Source organism: Cariama cristata, unplaced genomic scaffold, assembly GCF_000690535.1.
Source record: "Cariama cristata isolate BGI_N322 unplaced genomic scaffold, ASM69053v1 scaffold1524, whole genome shotgun sequence".
NCBI lineage: Eukaryota > Metazoa > Chordata > Aves > Cariamiformes > Cariamidae > Cariama > Cariama cristata.
Window position 1 is genome coordinate 4,890 of NW_009612176.1, and position 13,788 is coordinate 18,677.

At 42.9% G+C, this 13,788-nt stretch overlaps 1 protein-coding gene across 1 annotated transcript in view; it reads right to left on the minus strand.

Annotated features, from left to right (window-relative positions):
- LOC104160390 (alpha-2-macroglobulin-like) overlaps positions 1-13,788 on the minus strand; it is a gene marked incomplete at its 3' end in the record, with an annotated part of 34,770 nt that overhangs the window by 4,882 nt on the left and 16,100 nt on the right. Inside the window, exons 12-22 of the mRNA XM_009698500.1 lie at positions 13,309-13,536; positions 11,629-11,692; positions 10,279-10,421; positions 9,773-9,922; positions 9,386-9,556; positions 8,563-8,662; positions 7,333-7,459; positions 6,819-7,047; positions 5,594-5,720; positions 4,865-4,986; positions 2,209-2,260 (exon numbers count right to left, since the gene is read on the minus strand). Coding sequence (XP_009696802.1) covers positions 2,209-2,260; positions 4,865-4,986; positions 5,594-5,720; positions 6,819-7,047; positions 7,333-7,459; positions 8,563-8,662; positions 9,386-9,556; positions 9,773-9,922; positions 10,279-10,421; positions 11,629-11,692; positions 13,309-13,536 — 1,513 coding nt within the window. The remainder of the gene's footprint in view (positions 1-2,208; positions 2,261-4,864; positions 4,987-5,593; positions 5,721-6,818; positions 7,048-7,332; positions 7,460-8,562; positions 8,663-9,385; positions 9,557-9,772; positions 9,923-10,278; positions 10,422-11,628; positions 11,693-13,308; positions 13,537-13,788) is intronic.

The window sequence follows — 13,788 nt, forward strand, 5'->3', positions numbered from 1 at the left end:
TCCTGTCGTGGTTTACCCCCAACTGGCAACTAAGCCCCACGCAGCCACTTGCTCACTCCCCCCCTCCCCAGTGGGATGGGGGAAAGAAGCAGAAAGGTAAAAGTGAGAAAACTCATGGGTTTAAACAGACAGTTTAATGGGTAAAGCAAAAGCCGCGCATGCAAGCAAAGCAAACCAAGGCATTCATTCCCCACTCCCCATGGGCAGGCAGGTGTTCAGCCATCTCCAGGGCAGCAGCACTCCATCACACATAACGGTGACATGGGAAGGCAAACGCCATCACTCCCAATGTCCCCGCTTCCTTCTTCTTCCCCCAACTTTTGATTGCTGAGCATGACATCATACGGTATGGGATATCTCTTGGGTCATTGACGTCAGCTGTCCTGGCTGTGTCCCCTCCCAAATCCTTGTGCCCCCCCCAGCCTCCTTGCTGGTGGGGTGAGAGGCAGAAAAGGCCTTGGCTTTTTGTAAGCCCTGCTCAACAGTAACTAAACCATCCCTGAATTATCAACATTGTTTCCAGTCAAATCCAAAAAGTAGCCCCATACTAGCTACTATGGAGAAAATTAACTCTAACCCCAGCCAAAACCAGCAGAAATAGCCTCACACACAGACTGTCACAAACTTCTACCTGGCACTATCATCTGGCCTTGACTGACAAATACAATTTCCAGCCTATTTTCCTGGCCTGTTCTGCTTTGGTGGGCAGACCTGGCTTATGGCAGAGTCTGGTTTGTGATTTTACACCCATTGAATGAAAGACATTAGAGATAACCCTATTAAAGACTTTAGTAAAGCCTTTGACACCATTTCCCACAGCATTCTCATGGAGAAACTGGCAGCTCATGGCTTGGAAGGGCATAGTCTTCGCTGGGTAAAAAACTGGCTGCATGGCTGAGCCCAAAGAGTGATGGTGAATGGAGCTGAATCCAGTTGGTGACCGGTCACAAGTGGTGTTCCCCAGGGCTCGGTATTGGGGCCAGTTCTGTTTAATATCTTTATCAACGATCTGAGTGAGGGGATCGAGTGCACCCTCAGTCAGTTTGCAGATGACACCAAGTTGGGTGGGAGTCTTGATCTACTGGAGGGTAGGAAGGCTCTACAGAGGGATCTGGACAGGCTGGATCAATGGGCCAAGACCAACTGTATGAGATTTAACAAGGTCAAGTGCTGGGTCCTGCACTTTGGTAACAACCCCATGCAATGCTACAGGCTTGGGGATGAGTGGCTGGAAAGCTGTCCGGTGAAGGACCTAGGGGTGTTGATTGACAACTGGCTGAACATGAGCTGGCAGTGTGCCCAGGTGGCCAAGAAGGCCAACGGCATCCTGGCTTGTATCAGCAATAGCGTGGCCAGCAGGACCAGGGCAGTGATCGTCCCCCTGTACTCAGCACTGGTGAGGCCGCACCTCGAGTGCTGTGTTCAGTTTTGGGCCCTGACTTCATGAAAGACCTTGAGGTCCTGGAGCATGTCCAGAGAAGGGCAACGAAGGTGGTGAAGGGCCTGGAGCACAAGTCTGATGGGGAGCGACTGAGGGAGCTGGGGGGGTTTAGCCTGGAGAAGAGGAGGCTGAGGGCAGACCTGATCGCTGTCTACAACGACCTGAAAGGAGATTGTAGCCAGGTGGGGGTCGGTCTCTTCTCACAAATAACGAGCAATAGGACAAGAGGAAATGGCCTCAAGTTGCGCTGGGGGAGATTTAGACTGAGTATTAGGAAAAATTTCTTCACCAAAAGGGTTGTCAAGCATTGGAACTGGCTGCACAGGGAAGTGGTTCAGTCACCATCCCTGAAGGTTTCTAGAAGACGTATAGATGTGATGCTTAGGGATATGGTTTAGGGGTGGACTTGGCAGTGCTAGGTTAACAGTTGGAGTCAATGATCTTAAAGGTCTTTTCCAACCTAAATGATTCCATGATTCTATGATTCTGTAATTCCCAGATATTCTCTCCCTACAAGGACCTGGCCAGTCTCAGTTCCTAAGAGATATGCTTCTGCCTCTGTATCTCCAGGGACTATTACAGCCTCAGCTCTTTTCCTTTAGGAAGAATTAGTTTCACTACCGGTTGGATATACATCTACTTTGTTTTGTTTTATCAGCTCTCTACACCTTCCGTCTCAGAGCAAAGCATTCACAAACCTTGTCTTCTCCCTTTGTCTTTAATCCCTGCCTTGGCAAAGAAAGTCTTGGAAAGTAAAAGGCTCTTACCAGATGCACAGAGCACAGAGTTGTAGGTAGTTTCCACCTCAGTCCCTTCCGGCTTGGGCAAAAAGGCAAGAAAAAAAAAGAAAAAAATGAGAAACAACAACAAAAAAGAAAAGGAAGAAATATAAAGAGGGAAAATAAAAGGCACTCTAAGAAAATTAAATATTTATAAATTCTCCCATAGTAATAACTTCATTATACTGAAAAATCATTAGAAATTGCTTACAAAGTTTTTTTTTTCTGTGTGCTAAACTGAGGATCATTGAGGACTATAACATACTGGCTGATTATAAGCACGACATTTAATAGCTGTTCTTTCTTTTCTTATTACTGAGAGAGGTCCTGCAGCTTCACAGGTTATGACGCAGATAAAGTGCAAGATGATGTTACCGACAGTGCCAATAGAGCCACAGGGCTCTGTCTTCCAAGGTGCTACCCACCTTGGCCCAGTCTAGCAAAACCCTTCAGACTGCGATGACGGCTGAGTGCCTGAGACACCGGTAGGATGTGTATGCAAGAGCTTTGACAGGTGGCAACTAGATGACTCCAATGCACCCACAAGTGACACGTTACAGCACCCAAAATTTAAATACATGCTACAGTCAACTGGTGATTGCATCCCTCTGTTTCAAAAACTTCTAGCCTAATTTCTGAAGTCGGAAAAGAAGCCTTGTTTTCTATTGAGCTGTCTGAAAACATTCTGCGTAAAACTCAAGAATCAAATATTTACTGGAAAACATATTTTGTCAGAGTTTATTTCAGTGAGATCCCTGCAGCAATTTTTTTAACCTGCAGATAGGAAAGTTCCCATTGCTGCATCACCGGTTCCCAACTTTTGCCAGCTGAAAATTTTTTCCAGCACGTGAGCAATGGTATTACCTTCACTCCCCCAGACCATTAAAATAACTTGTCTCTCATTCTTCAGCATGAAAAGACAGAGAAAGATTAAAACAATAGGAAAAAAAAAGAAAAAAGAAAAAGCTTTTAGGGTAAACTATGACAGAGCTGAATATTTCTGTTTGAAAAGGCACCTTCTTGTTTGTTTCAGTATGTCATTCTGAAATGCAACTAAATGAGAAATCCATTGTTTTGTTTGATTTTGAACATTTCAACAGGAAATGAAAACATACAAACTCGAACTATTCGAAAGATTTTCCTTTCCAGATGAGAAATTCCTGGGTGAAAAAACATCCTGTTTCCCAACTAGCTCTCAGCAAGGTTTGGTTTCCCGAGGGGCAAGAGGACTCCCCAGGGGCTCTGGCACACTCCCTCTGGCTCCCAGGGATGCACTGCCTGCTGCAGGGTGTACTGACATCCATGTGTTTGGGACAGCACCTCTCCACCCCAAGCAAGTTGCACTCTATCCACCCCTGCTAATTAATTGTCCAGCCTTGGATGCTAATCTCTGATTCTACCCAGTCAGGGCTTGCTATAAATTAATTACCTCATTACAATAACAGGATAAGACCAGTAATCTCTCAGACACCTCGAGACAAGTAATTTTAATACTCATTCAGTTATTTTCACTCCCCCATCATCTGGGAGAAAAGACTTCACAGTTCAGACCTTCTATTATCTTCAAAGAATAAAATAAACACTCTTTTTCCTGAAGACATATACAAAATTAGGAAGTTTTCCTGAAATGTTAAACAGTTATTCGTGCCCTGGTACACAAGATGAGCTATACATTCAAATTCATTTGTGAATAAGTGAAATAAAAAAACCCCACAAAACCAAAAGGCAGCCTAAGAGATAGGATTGTTGTTCCATCATTACATTCAGGTTAGCAAAATATTTTCTGAAGTTACATATTACATGAATCCTAGCCCTGCCTTCCCGAAAATTGGAATGTCTGCAATATAAGGAGGAGTTGCAATGTTATATATTACTCCTGACTTAATTTTCTTAAATACAGCTATTCCTTCCTGTCATGCACGGGTTTGACAATATTATGACATGTGAAATTATATAGATTTCATTATACAACAAGCTAGTACTCTTTGTTTGCTGTTAATATTGCAGGGAGTCTTATACTGTGGATTAGTTTTATGACTGGCTATTTATCATGGGAAAAGCTGTGGTTTTATCATTACAAAACACTGCCTAAGAAAAAAAAACAGACAAAAGAATGCACAAATAAAAAACTAATTCATACTGTTTTGAAACATTCTTAAAAATGTAATAAAAACAATTCAAAACAATGATGGTAGTTTTATTTGGAAATATTTGTAGTTTGTGGTGACTGTTCTATATTCCAGAGTACTGGTCGTGTGCTAGAGGAGACGCATAAGGTTTCTGGCAAGTCTTCCATTTACAACCTATCCCTGTGATTTATTGCAGGTAAAACCAAGGAGTTCTCATTTATCTCCCAGATAATGTGTCTGGGACAAACATGTCATTATTGCCTGCCTCATTATTTCTGTCCCACTATGCAACGTAGTGCCCTGCTTTTACTATGAGATGGCAACATTATGAGTTATGGGTTCTATTGGCCTGTGCAAGATTTATCAACGCTTCTTTTATAAAAACATGCAGAGTAAGAGCCATTATTGCAGCTATCATGGCTAAAAGAGAAAACCTTTATCGCACAGCAACTGTTGCTGTGGAGCATGGAATTACTATTACTTTGCTGTGCCACCAAACTAAGCAGCCCACATACCTCCACCAGCAGCTGCCTGATGATTGTGTCCTTCCGTCCTTTCTTGGGGGTCTCCACGATGGCGTTCCCGCAGGGCTGCTGGTTCTGCAGGGCCTCAGTGCTGACTGAGAACTCCACCTGCCCTGGAGGAAAGAGGGGTCAGCCAGCCCTGCCGGGCAGCGCCAAGGAAACGTGGGTTTGTGTTTGTGCTGGGCACTCTCTGGTGCATCACAGAGGAGCTTTTCCAAGAGGAGAACTAAACTCCAGACAGTGTTTTATCTTGATCCAGCTGCAGCCTTCCAGGCAACCCCCTTCATGATGGCCACCCAAGCAGGTGTTAGTCCATCAGCAACAAGCGTAGCGGATGGGTAGGTCTTGTAAATCAAACAGTCTTGTTATGGGAGGTTTCAGAGAAAGCAAGCTTTGATCAAAATATTTCAGACCCAGCCACATTGAGCTAAGACATTCTCAGCTTCACCACAGGAATGTCTGAGTGCTTTGCATGCACTAAGGGAATTTGTGATTTCTATTCAAATGTTAAGAAAACAATGGTCCATAACACTCAAATAGCTTATTTAGGACCTGGAAACTGCATCCCAGTGTAGTGTCTCAACCTCAGGGTCGGACTTCTCCCTTCTGGCACAGACAAGATCCTTCCAGACAGGTTTGGAGTCACCTTGCTCCTCACACCAAAGATCTGACGTCATCCACAGCTATCTGATCCCAGTATTTTCTTGTCCAGCCTCTTACCTAGAGATCTTGGTGTTACTGCCCAAGCCACAGTTTTCCTTTCATTTGTGCAGATGCAGTAGGATTCTTCATGCTTCTCTACTGGTGTAGCCAGGAAATGAGTAGATTCAGCCAGAGACACGCTGACCTGCCGGTTGTACAGAAAGGAGTCATGAAGGCTGGAATTGCAGAGAATCTGGGGTTACTGGAGAGACTGCAGCACACGGAAATGGGTAGTGGAGCTGGTTATACTGTGGAACTGAGAACCTTATGGATATTGCAGAGCAAGGAATGGGTGATAAAGTGGGAAAAGACTGAGATGAGTATGATTGTAAGAGATTGGGGAGGTAAATGTAGAGAACAGGACGTGTATCTTTGGAAAGGAAATCAATTCTGGGAAAATAGAGAGCATGGACCAGTTGTGTGAATAAAGGCAAAGTAATGACTACAAACATAGCCATGAATGAAAGACTCCTCTTCATGATTGATTAGGTGAAGAGGTAAAACACTAGCAGTGGAAAAGCTAGTAAGGGAACAAGGGAGAGTGGAATAAGGAACCTGGGAATACCAAACCAAACAGGAAAGTCAGGGAAATAAATGAGAATGCATTGGAAATGGCTGGATCGGTGCCCCTCTTTGTTTCAGCTTCATTCTTTTTAGAATAAAATTCTGTATTTATAAAAAACTGCGGGAAAGTGATTGAGATTTTGTTCGAATCACCTCCCAAATTCTCTGTCTTGGTGGTGAAAAAATGCAGGTAAGAATAATGAAGCTATAAAGCTCTGCTCAGTGTCTTAGGGGCAGGTGCAATAAAACACAGGAAGTCTGCATATTCCAGCAAATCTGGTGTGATACTTTGTGAGATGTTTACATGAGATGAGACTAAAGGCTGAACACAGGCATCCACTCTGGTGAACCTGGATTTTCCATGTGGGTATGCAATGATGCTGTGGTTTGTGCATAACCCAAGTTTCATATTTCTGTAGGACAATGACATAAATCTGTGATGACAAGGCTGGGGGCCTCAGCAGCAGAGCTTTAGGTTCTGAATCAATTGCAACTTTCAAAACTTTGTCAGAAAAACATATTCCTCCTTCATTAAATACATCAAGAATTCCTACAAAGGTACACTTATATGAAACTATAGTCAGAGACCAGGCCTCTGGCTTGGGAAACCATATTGTAAGGGGCCCATTGTAGCTTTTCTTAAGCTGTCAGACTGAGCAAAGTTGTGAATGTCTCTTACCCTGATGCAGGCGGTCAGGTAGTTGAAAACGGTGGCTTTCAGGGTGAAGGACTCACCACGCACCACAGAGTAGGGCAGGGTGAGCTCTACAAAGAAGGGCTGGAAGGCTCTGAGAGACACTGTCGGGGACAGGCCAAAGCCCGTGTCTGCCGAAGTGCAGAATGCGTTGGCTTTCCACTCGGTGATGGTGTCAGGGATGGTCACATCTAGATCAGCATTGCCCTCAGAGCTGGCGAGGGACAGAAAACAAGATTTTAGTTATATTTCGGTGATCATCTATGTTTTTCTCAGCCTACTGAACAACACCTGCTGACAGCAAACTCCTGACCAGTTGGGATACAGGCACTGGCTTTTGCACATCCTGCCAAAGCATCCTATACTTAGTGACCTTGAAAAATCCCTTTGTCTACTAGAAATACGCCCTTCACTGAAATACTGATACTTCCATTGAGGCTTATATATCTTCAGAGGTTTTGCCCCAATGACCATGCTCTACATTCCCATAAACACTTACTTCACTGAAACTATGTCCCAGATCCATGTCTCAGGAAAGTACTTCCGGACGGTCTCCACAGGATTGTCAGCAGCCATGTGTTCTGTTATTTCATATTCCAAATCTTCAAGCAGATTCAATGCAGTGACTAGCAAATTTGTTCAAGGACAGGGAGAAAGGAAAAGATGTGTCAAACTCCACTCTAAATCAGGATTATATTTTCCTTCCAGGCAGTTGTTATTCTTAGCTAAAATTTTGGAACTGAAAGAACAGCTTTGAAACCGTGGTCACTGGAAACATCTAAAATTCTTTTGAGATGAATATGGGTCTTTACATCTCTGGCCATTAGCAAATAAACCGTTCCAGAACAGGGAGATGCTTTCTCACAGTGCATAGTGGTGTGCCTTATGAAAGGCTTTCCATCAGCCTTAGAAGACTTTACATCTTCTCAAAGCAGCCAGGTGTCTCAGGCCATGGTCTGAAGACAAAGCCTGTGTTTCAAAACAAAGATCTGTGCTGTTACGGATAGAAGGCTAGAAGTTATCACCAGGCCAAAAGCTACCATTTTTTACTAGGAGCTGGGATACTGCACCAGAAAAGTCAGTGACTGGAAATGAGCCTTTCTAAAAGCCTTTCTAATCTCAGAACCATTTAGAAAAAAAAAGTAATATCATTATTCTATCTTTACGGTCACTGAAGCTGCAGAGAAGTGGCATGACCTACCCACCTGGCCTCTTATAGTCATGTGAGTGGGAGAGCTGGGAACAGAACCAAATTTCTCAGCTCCCAGTGGTAAAATATCTATTGTACCAACTTCTCATTTGTCTTGGCCCACTTTTGTCCTAGTTGTTCCTCTAGGTATTGCTAGAACATGACTACCTGGAAGTAGAGAATCCTTTTTTAGGTTTCCATTGCTGGATTCAGATCTGATGGAAAAAAGCCACTACTTTGTGCTGGCAGACTGTTTTAGTGCCTATAGGATCCCTGCTGTAGGGGCTGGCATGGAAGTTGCGGAGTACACACAGCTCTAGCCAGGCACATCTATCTAGCAGGGGATAATCAGGCAGAGGTGGATCAGTTTCATATTTCAAGACTGAATCTAGAAGGGATTGATCCTGAATTAGGACAACATATCTGAACAGAATCTGATTTGCCTGTTGTAATCAACATTCAAAGAAGTAGAGGGAAGGAAAGAAGCAGGGGGATGGTAAATTTTAGGTGGTTGTGTGGGAGGTAAAATGAAGCAGGTACTAGAACCACTGTAACTCCTTTCCATCATGTGTCCTGGGTAATGCTGGCAGATTTCAGGCTTATGGATCTTGCTGCTAGTGAAGACTTTTAAGCCCAATTCCTAGTAAACAAAGAGAAAGAAGAACAAAAAATATGCAAACACACTTTTGAAAATAACCTATTTTTAGTATTTCAAGAATAGATGTACTTAAGTCTGGTATCAGTGAGAATAACAAAAGCTTGTATATAAATGTCAGATAGAAATGTTCAGCCCAGACGTTGAGGCTTTATCATGTTACACTCATCTTAAGGTTAAATCCTGGCATGATCAGATGGAAAGTAAAGGCCACAAGTCTACCTTGGGGACATCTGCCTGGGTAAAAGTGACATGTGTGAAAAGCATTGGATTGAGGGTACCCAAAAAGTCTTGTGCAGGACTCTTTAGATGGGTATAGGTGGGTTTGTCGGTTATCAAAGTAACTGGTACTTTATCAAAGACCTATCTGCACCAGACAGAGAGACAACATGCATGACTGAGGAAGAGTTTCTAATATTAAGGCAGCAGAAGTCACTTCTCAGGACTGTCTCCTTACTGGAGCCCATTCACGGGTATCTCTACTAGCACTGAGGAGACCTTTCAAAGTTTTAACAATTCAGAGAAGCACTCAGGTACCAATGATGGGCTACATAGATGCAGGGCCTGGGCCTGGTTATTGTCTTGCATACAAAAGTTAGCAAGCTCACAGCAAGTTTCATTAAAAAGCCCTTCAGGACAGCTGAGAAGAGGAGAGGAGACTGAATTCCGAAAAGGAATAACAAAGAGAAATGAAAGGCTGCGGCTTACTTTGAGAATGTCATAGGCATCACCTTCACCGTCAGGAGAAATGGGTATGTAGACAAATCCATTTAATAACATGTTGTCAAGTGACACACAAGGGTTTACATTGTCTTCTTCCAGGTAGTACTCCTTGAAGCTGTAACCCCGGATTTCCTTCAGTGGGAGAAGATCATACACCTGGGGAAATGCAAACAATCAGGGGAAAATGTGGCAGATCAGCACTTACAGGGACACAGGCACTACTTAACACTGTTGATCAAAGCCAGCTTCTAAAAAACAAGTGTTTTTTGTGAATGCAACTATAAAAATAAGTGGCCCTATGTCTACAGTGGTGTTAATAGATACTTGGTTGGTTCTTGTACTTGCTCATTACTAGAAATAGCCAAGACTTACAGAGTTGGGAGAGAGCTCGTCTTCAGGCTTCATAAGCAGAACGCTCTTGTCCACAGCACGGAGGGCACACAGGGACCTTGGTGAGGTATGGAGTTGCAGGCGTGTGTTGGAGGCAGGAAGACCTTCCTTGGGTGCAAAACTCAATCTGACCTGCAAGTCCAAAAGGAAGTTAAAGCAGTCGCTTTTCCAGATACTGTTACTCTGAAGCATCTAGCCTCGTGTACCGAGCTCTGCTAGTGCCTTGAAGTTCTTCTAATACATACCCAGCTTTGACCAATGTCAAACGACCAATAATGACCAGTGATTCTCTCTTATTCTTTCTTGCTCCACTTTTTGTAGTTATGGCTTTGTAACTTATTCTGAAGTTTCAGTTACTAATCCTCAGTCAACAGCTGGTCAGACCATTTCATGAACCCGTTGTGAATTCTGCCTCTTTTCCAGGGCTCATAACTGAACTACTGGCCAAAAAACAAGCATGGGTTGCATAAACCCTGACTTATACTCACTTTATTGGGGAGGCAACTTTCAACCTGGAAATCTGCTGAACTGGCGATGACTTCCCCACTGGGTGAAGTGGTATACACAAGCATCCGTGCCAGGGGAGCGATTGCTGCCTCAACAGGGAAGGTCAACTGAAATGTCCCATAAGCTAACAGAGAGAAAAAAGGTTGAGCAACACAGAAGTTCCAGTATATGCATTTGCCTTCCCCAGATAGCAAAGTCAAGTTCACTCATGCTGAACATTTTTAGTTAGCAGGGACAGGAATATTGATACATGACTGAAGTCTATGGCTGTTGCTGATGACACCTGCATTCAAACAGTGATCAGGTAGTAGCCAACTGAGATGAGTTTGATGGGCCTCAACATGCCTTCTGGGTTCTCCCCAGTTAACATCTGGCATGATTTTTTGACGTTCCCAACCCCTTTTTCCTCAAGTTCCAAGATCTTCTGCAGTCTACAAAAAGCAGACGAGGGAAAAAAACATAGAAATAAGAGACTGTTGTAGTGGGTGGCAGCAGTCAAGGATGCAGACTGGCTGAAAGAATAACTTTGCAAAGTTACTGCTAAGCAAGCACTTAGCTGGAACTCCAAACTATCGCTCCAACCACAGTGGAAAATGCCCCTCTGTGTTGAAAGACTCTTTCCAGCTGGGCCTGAGTTTCATGTCACAATCTGGACAAGGTAATAGAACATCTCTTGCTATTAGCCAGGGAGTTAGTTTAGTCACTGCTACTAGTGAGGATGCAGAACTTTCTATGAACATGCAGCACCCACGATCTTTTACTTCTGTGTTTTGTTTATACCCACTGCAGCGCAACTCCTTCTCATAGACTTCCAAAATGTCTCCCTGCTCTCATTGTCAAAAGGCTTTTAAAGTTTAATCATAGCCAGTCTCAGTCACTGAAATGTGTAGCCCTTGGACATTTGTATGAATAAAATTAAATATATTGGTTATAGTATATGTGTGTGTGTGTTTGCGTGCTCATAAGGGAGAAACAAAACCAAAAAAAAAGAAGGAAAGTGAGAGAGAAAAAGAAAAGGAGACACACTCTTCTTCTTGCTCACTGTACATGTAAGTCTCACAACACTGGTAAGCATCTACAATCTAAATAGGGTAGAGTGGTCAGCAGAAAATGTTGATTTGATGAAAAAATGACCAAAACATTATGCATATTTTTGTTGAATTTTCTAAAATTTTCTCATTAAAAAAATAGCACCTGACAGAACTCAGAGAAAACAAAACTAACCCAAGCCACTTCATTTAAAAAGATTTAATTTTGAAAATGCATTTCTCTACATCCCCCCTGCCTGCAAATTATCATCAGAGATGCTAAAAATGCATAGTTCTGCTCACCATCTCCAGGATTCAGAGTCAGATCATGCGTGTCTGCTAATACGATGCCTCCCTTGGCCATCACCTGTGTGACAGAGAAACTTTCCTGTAATTGTTGCTGCTGGTCTTGAAGGGAAGGAGAACGAACGTTTGCTGGGTTAACTGTAGAGTGTGAGTATGAATAGCACTGCCAATGGTAAGCAAAGCCAAGAAGGTCCTAAGCAACTGCCAGACTGGAATTTACTGCATCTTTGGAGCTAGAAATATTCACTCCTAGGAGGACCAATGTTTCCTCATTGGTGAGACCTGGCTTCCCTTTTATACATGTTGCATATCTAGATCAGGTTCAAAAGATCTTTGCCTCTGAGCACATGTAAGTTTGGGGGTCATATGCATATTTCTAAAAATTTGGAACAGACTGAGGATCAAAAGCTCTCCTCATTCCACTCTCAGTTGCATTATGAAACCATTTGGAGAAAAATTTAATCAGGATTACTTTCATAACTCACACAGAGTTGGAATAGAAGAGCACAGGCTCCAAATAATAAAAGCTGGAATAAGGTACCTGAAGTCAGGCAGTAAGCAATAGCTTGAATGTTACCTCTAATTTCCTCATTTCTAGAAAAAAAATTCCTTTTTCACTGTCAAAAATGCCTTTTATACAATTACTTTCCATGTAGGATATCTATTCCATAGCACCATATTTTAATTTCAAGTTGTGGGATCCACACCTATAAAAATGTAAGTTCCATCACTGGTTACCTGTTGTACGTATATACTTAAGACCAGTTTTCCCAGGCTACTGCGATAAACAGGACTCTTGTGCTTCAATTTATTGTCAATTTATTGAAAATAAGCACATGGACATCTCTGCCACATTCTATTCTCTTTTTTGTAATTTCAATCTAAGTCCCCCCCGATGTTCTGTACAATCCATCAGGAGTGTCTGTTCCACTGATTTCTTCTAGCTCTCTAAGACTTCTCTCATCTCTTCTGCTAGTCCCATTAAACAGGATAACCAGAAAAACAAATTTAGGGGGTAAGAAGTTCTATTTGAATATTCATCTGATACTTCCTGTTCTCCCAAGCAAAACCGATAGATCATTGTTCAGTCACAGTTGAATTGGTGTCTCTTCTCTGCCCCCCAAAATGAACCAATTCATGATCCTCACTGCCATCATGTTGTAGTCTGTTCCAGTTACTGTGGTATCCCAAACTTCCCATCATTGCCTGATCTATGACCTAAGCTCTAAGCTTATTGAGCTTTTCTTGTACTGTGGTTAGAGGTGTTGCTTAGTTTCAGTGGTCAGATGACTATCAAAGGACACAACTAAGTAGGAGACAGATTTCCTCCTCATCTTTCATCTTCTTGTGGTAGGGTACTGGTTGATGAAGTGGAGAGTGGAGAGTCTTGGATGGCTGCACCCAAGACAATGCTCTCTCTATCAACATGTCTCTCTTCTGCTCTTAATAAAACATGTACGCCCTACCCATGTCTGCACGCAGAAGACAGCATGAGAAACATTACAGAAATATGTTTAAATCCCACTTCCACAGGCCACACTTTCTGTTTCAAAATCTCTCTATCATTACTGGCTAAGGACTGACCATATAGCAGTGGTTTCTCATCATGGAACATAGCTGTATGTGCCACAGTGCTCTCTGTGGCCACAGATCAGAGTAAGCACAGATAATTCTTACCAAATAGTAAATGACAATTTTCTTCTGCTCTCCTATGGCCTCTGGTGTGAAGATATAGTGCACCTGGATCTCTGTGTGGGAGCCACAACTTAATGTCTCAGGCTTTGGCTCAATTTTGAGGAAGCTCTTACTGGGGGAGTAAAATCGACTTATTCTGCGCATGGCATGCTCATATGAAGGTGTGATCCAGTCGCTGTAGTAACAGTTCAGTTCAGATTTATGATCAGCCTGATAAAGAGGAACAAAAAGTTCATAGCTCACCAAAACCAGGTGATCAAGTCACATGAAAGTCCACAGAAAAACTCTGGGTATTTTCTGTATTTCCCATTCTTAGAAGGTAGAGAACATGCACAGGAGACAGAAAGACGAGAGGTGACCTGCCAAGAAACTTGCTTTATCTTCTGACTGGCAGAAAGACTGAGAACCCATGGATAGATATTTCCCCTGCTTATCAGAAATCCAGAGGCTTACCCCAGTCCC